General features: G+C 73.1%; 3 protein-coding genes across 3 annotated transcripts; all 3 read right to left on the reverse strand.

Annotated features, from left to right (window-relative positions):
* Nucleotides 1–4,158: 4,158 nt before the first annotated feature.
* On the reverse strand, nucleotides 4,159–4,731 carry LOC135821813 (late histone H1-like). Its single transcript, XM_065334808.1, has one exon. The coding sequence runs from the start codon at nucleotides 4,729–4,731 to the stop codon at nucleotides 4,159–4,161; it is 573 nt and encodes a 190-aa protein (XP_065190880.1).
* An 804-nt stretch (nucleotides 4,732–5,535) lies between these two features.
* Nucleotides 5,536–5,997, reverse strand: LOC135821814 (merozoite surface protein 2-like). Its single transcript, XM_065334809.1, has one exon. The coding sequence runs from the start codon at nucleotides 5,995–5,997 to the stop codon at nucleotides 5,536–5,538; it is 462 nt and encodes a 153-aa protein (XP_065190881.1).
* Nucleotides 5,998–7,727: 1,730 nt separating this feature from the next.
* Nucleotides 7,728–8,717, reverse strand: LOC135821815 (transcriptional regulatory protein AlgP-like). Its single transcript, XM_065334810.1, has one exon. The coding sequence runs from the start codon at nucleotides 8,715–8,717 to the stop codon at nucleotides 7,728–7,730; it is 990 nt and encodes a 329-aa protein (XP_065190882.1).
* Between the last annotated feature and the right edge of the window lie 579 nt (nucleotides 8,718–9,296).

Here is a 9,296-nt window from a genome sequence, read left to right on the forward strand (position 1 = left end):
CTGGCTCGCCTGGCCGCGCGCCTGGCCGCTCGCCTGGCCGCTCGCCTTGCCGCTCGGCTCACCGCTCGGCTTCGAGCCCCGGCTGTGAGTGCCGGCTGTGTGCGCCGGCTGTGAGCGCCGGCTGTGAGCCCGGGCTGTGAGCGCCGGCTGTGAGCGCCGGTTATCCTGGCCGCTCGCCTGGCCGGTTGCCTGGCCGCTCGCCGGCCCTGAGCGCCGGCCCTGAGCGCCGGTCCTGAGCGCCGGCTCTGAGCTTCGGCTCTGAGCCCCGACTCTGAGTGGCGGCCCTGAGCGCCGGCTCTGAGCGCCAGCTCTGAGCGGCGACTCTGAGCGACGAATCTGAACGCCGGCTCGGAGCGCTGGCTCTTGGCGCCGGCTCTGGACGCCGGCCCGCCTGGCCGCTCGTCTGGCCGCTCGCCCGGCCGCTCGCCTGGCCGCTCGCCTGGCCACTCTCCTGGCCGCTCGGCTTTGAGCCCCGGCTGTCAGCGCAAGCTCTAAGCGCCAACACGCCTGCCACTCAACTGGCCGCCCGCCTGGCCGCTCTCCTGGCCGCTCGCAATGCCGCTCACCTGGCCGCTTGCCTGGCCGCTCTTCTGGCCGCTCGCCTGCGCGCTCGCCTGGCTGCTAGCCTGGCCGCTCGCGTGGCCGCTCGCCTGGCCGCTCGCCTGGCCGCTCGCCTGGTCGCTCGCCTGGCCGCTCGTCTTTGAGCGCCGAGCGACGGCTGTGAGCGCCGGCTCGCCGAATCGCTCGCCTGGCCGCTCGCCTGGCCGCTCGCCTGTCCGCTTGCCTTGCCGCTCGCCTGGCCACCCGCCTGGTCGCTCCTCTGACCGCTTGCCTGGCCGCTCGCCTTGCCGCTCGCCTTGCCACTCGGCTCGCCGCTCGGCTTCGAGCCCCGGCTGTGAGTGCCGGCTGTGTGCGCCGGCTGTGAGCGCCGGCTGTGATCGCCGGCTGTGAGCGCGGGCTGTGAGCGCCGGCTGTGAGCGCTGGTTAGCCTGGTTGCTCGCCTGGCCGGTTGCCTGGCCGCTCGCCTGGCCGTTCGCCTGGCCGCTCGCCTTGCCGCTCAGCTGGCCGTTAGGCTTTGAGCGCCGGCTTTGAGCACTTGATTTGAGCGCAGGTTCTGAGTGTCGGCTCTGAGTGCCGGCTCTGAGCGCCGGCCCTGAGCGCCGGCCATGAGCGCCGGCCATGAGCGCCGGCCCTGAGCGCCGGCTCTGAGCGCCGGCCCTGAGCGCCGGATCTGAGCGTCGGCTCTGAGCGCCGGCTCTGAGCGCCGACTCTGAGCGGCGGCCCTGAGCGCCGGCTCTGAGCGCCAGCTCTGAGCGCCGACTCTGAGCGACGGATCTGAACGCCGGCTCGGAGCGCTGGCTCTTGGCGCCGGCCCGCCTGGCCGCTCGTCTGGCCGCTCGCCCGGCCGCTCGCCTGGCCGCTCGCCTGGCCGCTCCCCTGGCCACTCGCCTGGCCGCTCGGCTTTGAGCGCCGGCTGTCAGCGCAGGCTCTGAGCGCTGGCTTTGAGCGTCGGCTCTAAGCGCCAGCTCGCCTGGCCGCTCGCCTGGCCACTCAACTGGCCGCCCGCCTGGCCACTCTCCTGGCTGCTCGCAATGCCGCTCACCTGGCCGCTTGCCTGGCCGCTCTTCTGGCTGCTCGCCTGCGCGCTCGCCTGGCTGCTAGCCTGGCCGCTCGCGTGGCCGCTCGCCTGCCCGCTCGCCTGGCCGCTCGCCTGGTCGCTCGCCTGGTCGCTCGTCCTTGAGCGCCGGCTCTGAGCGACGGCTGTGAGCGCCGGCTCGCCGAATCGCTCGCCTGGCCGCTCGCCTGGCCGCTCGCCTGGCCGCTCGCCTGTCCGCTCGCCTTGCCGCTCGCCTGGCCGCCCGCCTGGCCGCTCGTCTGACCGCTCGCCTGGCCGCTCGCCTGGCCGCTCGCCTGGTCGCTCGGCTGGCCGCTCGTCTTCGAGCGCCGGCTCTGAGCGCCGGCTCTGAGCGCTGGCTCTGAGCGCTGGCTCTGAGCGCCGGCTGTGAGCACCGGTTCTGAGCGCCCGGCTCTGAGCGCCGGCTCTGTGCGCCGACTCATATTTAGCGCCGGCTCTGAGCGCCGGCTCTGTGGGCCGGTTCTGAGCGCCGGCTCGCCTGGACGCTCGCCTTGCCGCTCGCCTTGCCGCTCAAATGGCCGCTCGCCTGGCCGCTCGCCTGGCCGCTCGCCTGGCCGATCGCCTGGCCGCTCGGCTGGCCGCTTGTCTTTGATTGTTGGCTTTGAGCGCCGGCTCTGAGCGCCGGGTCTGAGCGCCTGCTCTGAGCGCTTGCTCCTAGCGCCGGCTCTGGGCACCGGCTCTCAGCGCCGGCTCTCAGCTCAGGCATGCCTGGCCGCTCGCCTGCCCCCTCGAAATGCCGCTCGACTGGCCGCTCGCCCGGCCGCTCGCCTTGGCTTCGTGCATCGGCTCTGAACGCCGGCTCTGATCGCCAGCTGTGATTGCCGGCTGTCAGCGCTGGCTCTGAGCGAAGGCTTTAAGCGCCGGCTCTGAGCCCCGGCTCGCCTGACCGCTCGCCTGGCGCTCGCCTGGCCGCTTGCGTGGCCGATCGCCTGGTCGCTTGACTGGCCGCTAGCCTGGCCGCTCGCCTGGCCGCTCGCCTGGCCGCTCGGCTTTGAGCAACAGCTTTGAGCGCCGGCTCGCCTGGCCACGTGCCTGGCCGCTCGCCTGACCGCTCGCCTGGCCACTCGCCTGGCCGCTCGGCTTTGAGCGCCGGCTCTTTGCGCCGGCTCTGAGCGCCGGCTGGGAGCGCCGGCTGTGAGTGCGGCTCTGAGCGCCAGCTCTGATCGCCAGCTCTGACCGCCGGCTCGCCTGGCCGTTCGCATTGCCGCTCGCCTAGCCGCACGCCTGGCCACATGACTGGCCGCTCGCCTGGCCGCTCGTCTGGCCGGCTCGTCTGGCCGCTCGCCCGGCCGCCCGCCTGGCCGCTCGCCTGGCCACTAACCTGGCCGCTCGCCTGTTAGCTCGCCGTGCCGCTCGCCTGGCCGTTTGGATTTGAGTGCCAGCTTTGAGCACTGGATTTGAGCGCAAGCTCTGACCGCCGGTTCTGAGCGCCGGCACTGAGCGCCGGCCCTGAGCGCCGGCTCTGAGTGCCGGCTTGCCTGGCCGCTCGCCTTGCTGCTCGCCTGGCCGCTCCCCTGGCCGCTGGGCTGGCCGCTCGCCTGGCCGCTCGCCTGGCCGCTCGCCTGGCGGATCGTCTTTGAGCGCCGCTTTGAGCGCCGGCTCTGAGCGCCGGCTCTGAGCGCCGGCCCTGAGCCCCGGCCTGGCAGCTAGCCTTGCCGTTCGTTAGCCATTGAGCGATGGCTTTGAGCACTGGATTTGAGGGCAGGCTCTAAGCGCCGGCTCTTAACGCCGGCCCTGAGCGCCGGCTCGCCTGGCCGCATACCTTGCCGATCGCCTGGCCGCTCGCCTGGCCGCTCGCCTGGCTGCTCACCTGGCCGCTCGCCTGGCCGCTCGGCTGGCCGCTCGTCTTTGATTGCCGGCTTTGAGCGCCGGTTCTGAGCGCCGGCTCTGAGCGCCGGCTCTGAGCGCCGGCTCGGAGCGCTGGCTCTTAGCGCCGGCTCCTGCGCTCAGAGCGCCGGCATGCCTGGCCGCTCGCCTGCACGCTCGCAATGCCGCTCGCCTGCCCGCTCGCCTGGCCGCTCGGCTTGCCGCTACCCTGGCCACTCGCCCGGCCACTTGGCTTACCGCTTGGTTTTGAGCGCCTGCTCTGTCCGCCGGCTGTGAGCGCCGGCTGTGATCGCTGGCTATCAGCGCAGGCTCTGAGCTCCGGCTTTGAGCGCCGGCTCGCCTGGCCACGTGCCTGGCCGATTGCCTGGTCGCTCGCCTGGCCGCTAACCTGGCGGCTTGCCTGGCCGCTCGGGTGGCCGCTCGGCTTTGAGCGCGGCTTTGAGCACCGGTTTTAAGCGCAAACTCGCCTGGCCACACGCCTGGCCACGCGCCTGGCCGCTCGCCTGGTCGCTCGCCTGGCCGCTCGGCTTTGAGCACCGGCTCTGAGCGCCGGCTCTGAGCGCCGGCTCTGGGCGCCGGCTCTGAGGTGCCGGCTTGGAACGCCGGCTGTGAGCACCGGCTCTGAGCGTCGGCTCTAACCGCCGGCTCTGAGCGCCGGCTCGCCTTGCCGCTCGCCTGGCCGCACGCATTGCCGCTCACCTGGCCGCTTTCCTGGCTGCTCGCCTGGCCGCATGACTGGCTGCTGGCCTGGCCGCTCGCCTGGCCACTCGTCTGGCCGCTCGCTTGGCCGCTCGCCTTGCCGCTCGGCTGGCCGTTAGGCTTTGAGCGCCGGCTTTGAGCACTGGATTTGAGCGCAGGCTCTGAGCGCCGGCTCTGAGCGCCGGCCCTGAGCGTCGGCTTTGAGCGCCGGCCTGCCCGGCCGCCCGCCTTGCCGCTCGCCTGGCCGCTCGCCTGGCCGTTCGCCTAGCCGCTCGCCTGGCCGCGCGCCTGGCCGTTGCCTGGCCGCTCTCCTGGCCGCTCGCCTGGCCACTCAATTGGCCGCTCGTCTTTGAGCGCCGGCTCTGAGCACCGGCTCTGAGCGCCGGCTCTGAGCGCCGGCTCTGAGCGCCGGCACTGAGCGCCGGCTGTAAGCCCCGGTTGTGAGCGCCGGTTGTGAGCGCGGTTGTGAGCGCCGGCTCTGAGCGCCAGCTCTCAGTGCCGGCTCGCCTAGCCGCTCCTCTGGCCGCTTCCACGGCCTCTCGCTTGGCCGCTCGCCTGGCCGCTCGCATTGCCGCTCGCCTGGTCGCTCGCCTGGCCGCTCGCTTTGTCGCTCGCCTGGCCGCTCGCCTTGCCGCTCGTTAGGCTTTGAGCGATGGCTTCGAGCACTGGATTTGAGCGCAGGCTCTTACCGCCTGCTCTGAGCGCCGGCTCTGAGCGCCGGCTCGCCTGGCCGCTCGTCTTGCCGCTCGCCTGGCCGCTCGCCTGGCTGCTTGCCTTGCCGATCGCCTGACCGATCGCCTGGCCGCTCTCCTGGCCGCTCGCCGGCTTTGAGCGCCGGCTCTGATCGCCGGCTGTGAGCGCCGGCTGTGATCGCCGGCTGTCAGAGCAGGCTCTGAGCGCCGGCTTTGAGCGCCGGCTCGCCTGGCCGCTTGCCTGGCCGATCGCCTGGTCGCTCGCCTGGGCGCTCGCCTGGCCGCTCGGCTGGCCGCTCGGCTTTGAGCGCCGGCTTTGAGCGCCGGTTTTGACTGCAAACTCGCCTGACCACGCGCCTGGCCGCTCGCATGGCCGCTCGCCTGGCCGCTTGGCTTTGAGCACCGGCTCCGAGCGCCGGCTGGGAGCGCCGGCTGTGAGCGCCGGCTCCGAGCGCAGGCTCTAACCGCTGGCTCCGAACGCCGACTCGCCTTGCCGCTCGCCTGGCCGCACGCATTGCTGCTCGCCTGGCTGCTTACCTGGCCGCTCGCCTGGCCGCATGACTGGCTGCTCGCCTGGCCGCTCGTCTGGCCGCTTGTCTGGCCGCTTGCCTGGCCACTCGCCTGGCCGCTCGCCTGGCCGCTCGCCTGGCCGCTCGCCTGGCCGCTCGCCTCGCCGCTCCGCTAGCAGTTAGGCTTTGAGCGCCGGCTTTGAGCACTTGATTTGAGCGCAGGCTCTGAGCGCCGGCTCTGTGCGCCGGCCCTGAACGCCGGCTTTGTGCGCCGGCCTGCCCGGCCGCTGGCCTTGCCGCTCGCCTGTCCGCTCGCCTGGCCGCTCGCCTGGCCGCTCGCCTGGCCGCTCGCCTTGCCGCTCTCCTGGCCGCTCGCATAGCCGCTCGATTGGCCGCTCGTCTTTGAGCGACGCTTTGAGCGCCGGCTCTGAGCACCGGCTGTGAGCGCCGGCTGTGAGCGCCGGCTGTGAGCGCCGGCTCTGAGCGTCGGCTGTAAGCGCCGGCTGTGAGCGCCGGCTCCGAGCGCCGGCTCTAACACCAGCTCTGAGCGCCGGCTCTCAGTGCCGGCTCGCCTGGCCGCTCGTCTGGCCGCTCGCACGGCCTCTCGCTTGGCCGCTCGCCTGGCCGCTCGCATTGCCGCTCGTTAGGCTTTGAGCGATGGCTTCGAGCACTGGATTTGAGCGCAGGCTCTAAGCGCCGGCTCTGAGCGCCGGCTCTGAGCGCCGGCTCGCCTGGCCGCTCGTCTGGCCGCTCGCCTTGCCGCTCGTCTGGTCGCTCGCCTTGCCGCTCGCCTGGCCGTTTGCCTGGCCGCTTGCCTCGCCGCTCGCCTGACCGATCGCCTGGCCGCTCGGCTGGCCGCTCGTCTTTGATTGCCGGCTTTGTGCGCTGGCCCTGCGCGCCAGCTCTGAGCGCCGGCTCTGAGCGCCGGCTCTGGGCTGTGGCACTAAGCGCCGGCCCGCCTGGCCGCTCGCCTGGCCGCTCGCAATGCCGCTCGCCTGGCCGCTCGCCTGGCCGTTTGCCTGGCCGCTTGGCTGGCCACTCGCCTGGCCATTCGCCTGACCTCTCGGCTCGCCGCTCGGCTTTGAGCGCCGGGTCCGAGCGCCGGCTGTGAGCGCCAGGTCTGATCGCAGGCTGTGAGCGCCGACTGTGATCGCCGGCTGTCAGCGCAGGCTCTAAGCGCCGGCTTTGAGCGCCAGCTCGCCTGGCCGCTCGCATTGCCGCTCGCCTGGCCGCTCGCCTGGCCGCCCAGTGCAACCAGTGCCGCCTGGCCGGCGCTCAGACCTGGCGCCCAAAGCCGGCGCTCAAAGCAGGCGCACAAAGCCGAGCGGCCAGGCGAGCGGCAAGGCGAGCGACCATGCGAGCGGTCAGGCGAGTGGCGGGGCGAGCGGCCAGCCGTGCAGCCAGCCGAGCGACCAGGCGAGCGGCCAGGCGAGCGGCCAGGCGAGCGACCAGGCGTGCCGGCGCTCAGAGCCAGCGACCAGAGCCGGCGCTCAGAGCCGGCGCTCAGAGCCGGCGATCGGAGCCGGGACTCAGATCCGGCGCTCAGAGCCGGTGCTCAAAGCTGAGCGGCCAGCCGAGCAGCCAGACGATCGGCCAGGCGACCGGCCAGGCGAGTGACCAGGCCAGCGGCCAGGCTAGCGCCCAGGCAAGCAGGCGTTCACAGCTCAGAGCCGGAGCTCAGAACCGGAGCTCAGAGCCGGCGCTCAGAGCCGGCACCCAGAGCCGGAGCTCGGAGGCAGCGCTCAGAGCCGGAAAAGCCGTTGCTCAAAGCCGAGTGGCCAGCCGAACGGCCAGGCGAGCGGCCAGGCGAGCGACCCGGCGAGCGGGCAGGCGAGCGTCCAGGCGAGCGGCCAGGCGAGCGGCCTGGCGAGCCGGCGCTCAGAGCCAGCGGTAAGGGCCAGCACTCATGGCCGGCGCTCAGAGCCGACGCTCAGAGCCGGCGCTCAGAGGCGGCACTAAGTGCCGGCGCTCAGAGCCGGCGCTCAGAGCCGGCGCCCAAGGACGAGCTGCCAGGCGAGCGGTCAGGCGAGCGGTCAGGCGAGCGGCCAGGCGAGAGGCCAGGCGAGCGGCCAGGTGAGCCGGCGACCAGAGCCGGCGCTCAGAGGCTTCGCTCATAGCCGGTGCTCAAAGCTGGCGCTAAAAGCCGGCGCTCAAAGCCGAGCTGCCAGCCGAGCGGCCAGGCGAGCGGCCAGGCGAGCATCCAGGCGAGCGGCCAGGGGAGCGGCCAGGTGAGCGGCCAGGCGAGCGGCCAGGCGAGCCGCCAGACGAGCGGCCAGGCGAGCGGCCAGGTGAGCTGGCGCTCAGAGCCTTCTTTGAGCGCCGGCTCACCAGGCCGCTTGCCTGGCCGATCGCCTGGTCGCTCGCCTAGGCGCTCGCCTGGCCGCTCGGCTGGCCGCTCGGCTTTGAGCGCCGGCTTTGAGCGCCAGTTTTGAGTGCAAACTCGCCTGGCCACGCGCCTGGCCGCTTGCATGGCCGCTCTCCTGGCCGGTTGGCTCTGAGCGCCGGCTCCGAGCGCCGGCTCTGAGATGCCGGCTGGGAGCGCCGGCTGTGAGCGCAGGCTCCGAGCGCAGGCTCTAACCGCTGGCTCTGAGCGCCGGCTCGCCTTGCCGCTCGCCTGGCCGCACGCATTGCTGCTCGCCTGGCTGCTTGCCTGGCCGCTCGCCTGGCCGCATGACTGGCTGCTCGCCTCGCCGCTCGCCTGGCCGCTTGTCTGGCCGCTTGCCTGGCCGCTCGCCTTACCGCTCGCCTGGCCGCTCGTCTGGCCGCTCGCCTGGCCGCTCGCCTGGCGGCTCGTCTGGCCGCTCGCATTGCCGCTCCGCTGGCCGTTAAGCTTTGAGCGCCGGCTTTGAGCACTGGATTTGAGCGGAGGCTCTGAGCGCAGGCTCTGAGCGCCGGCTCTGAGCGCTGACCCTGAACGCCGGCTTTGTGCGTCGGCCTGAACGCCGGCTTTGTGCGCCGGCCTGCCCGGTCACTGGCCTTGCCGCTCGCCTGTCCGCTCGCCTGGCCGCTCGCCTGTCCGCTCGCCTGACCGCTCGCCTGCCCGCTCGCCATGCCACTCGCCTGGCCGCTCGCCTGGCCGCTCGCCTTGCCACTCTCCTGGCCGCTCGCCTGGCCGCTGGATTGACCGCTCGTCTTTGAGCGACGCTTTGAGCGCCGGCTCTGAGCGCCGGCTGTGAGCGCCGGCTCTGAGCGCCGGCTGTGAGCGCCGGCTCCGAGCGCCGGCACTGAGCACCAGCTCTGAGCGCTAGCTCTGAGCGCCGGCTCTGAGCGCCGGCTCTCAGTGCCGGCTCGCCTGGCCGCTAGTCTTGCCGCTCGCACTGCCTCTCGATTGGCCGCTCGCCTGGCCGCTCGCATTGCCACTCGCCTGGTCGCTCGCCTCGCCGCTCGCCTGGCCGGCTCGGAGCGGTCAGGCAAGTGGCAGGGCGAGCACCCAGCCGAGCGACCAGGGGAGCGGCCAGGCGAGCGGCCAGTCGAGCGGCCAGGCGAGCGACCAGGCGAGCGACCAGGCGTGCCGGCGCTCAGAGCCGGCGCTCAGAGCCGGCGACCAGAGCCGGCGCTAATAGCGGGCGCTCAGAGCCGGCGCTAAGAGCCGGTGATCGGAGCCGGCGCTCAGATCCGGCGCTCAGAGCCGGGGCTCAAAGCTGAGCGGCCAGCCGAGCGGCAAAGCGATCGGTCAGGCCACCGGCCAGGCAAGCGACCAGCGGGCGGCCAGGCAAGCAGGCGTTCAGAGCCGGCGCTCAGAGCCGGAGCTCAGAGCCGGCGCTCAGAGCTGGCGCTCGGAGCCGGCGCTCAGATTCGGCACCCAGAGCCGGACCTCGGAGCCGGCGCTCTAAGCCGAGCGGCCAAGCGAGCGGTCAGGCGTGCGGCCAGGCGAACGGCCAGGCGAGCGGCCAGGCCAGCGACCAGGCGAGCGGCCACTCGAGCTGTCAGGCG

Source organism: Sycon ciliatum, chromosome 7, assembly GCF_964019385.1.
Source record: "Sycon ciliatum chromosome 7, ocSycCili1.1, whole genome shotgun sequence".
NCBI lineage: Eukaryota > Metazoa > Porifera > Calcarea > Leucosolenida > Sycettidae > Sycon > Sycon ciliatum.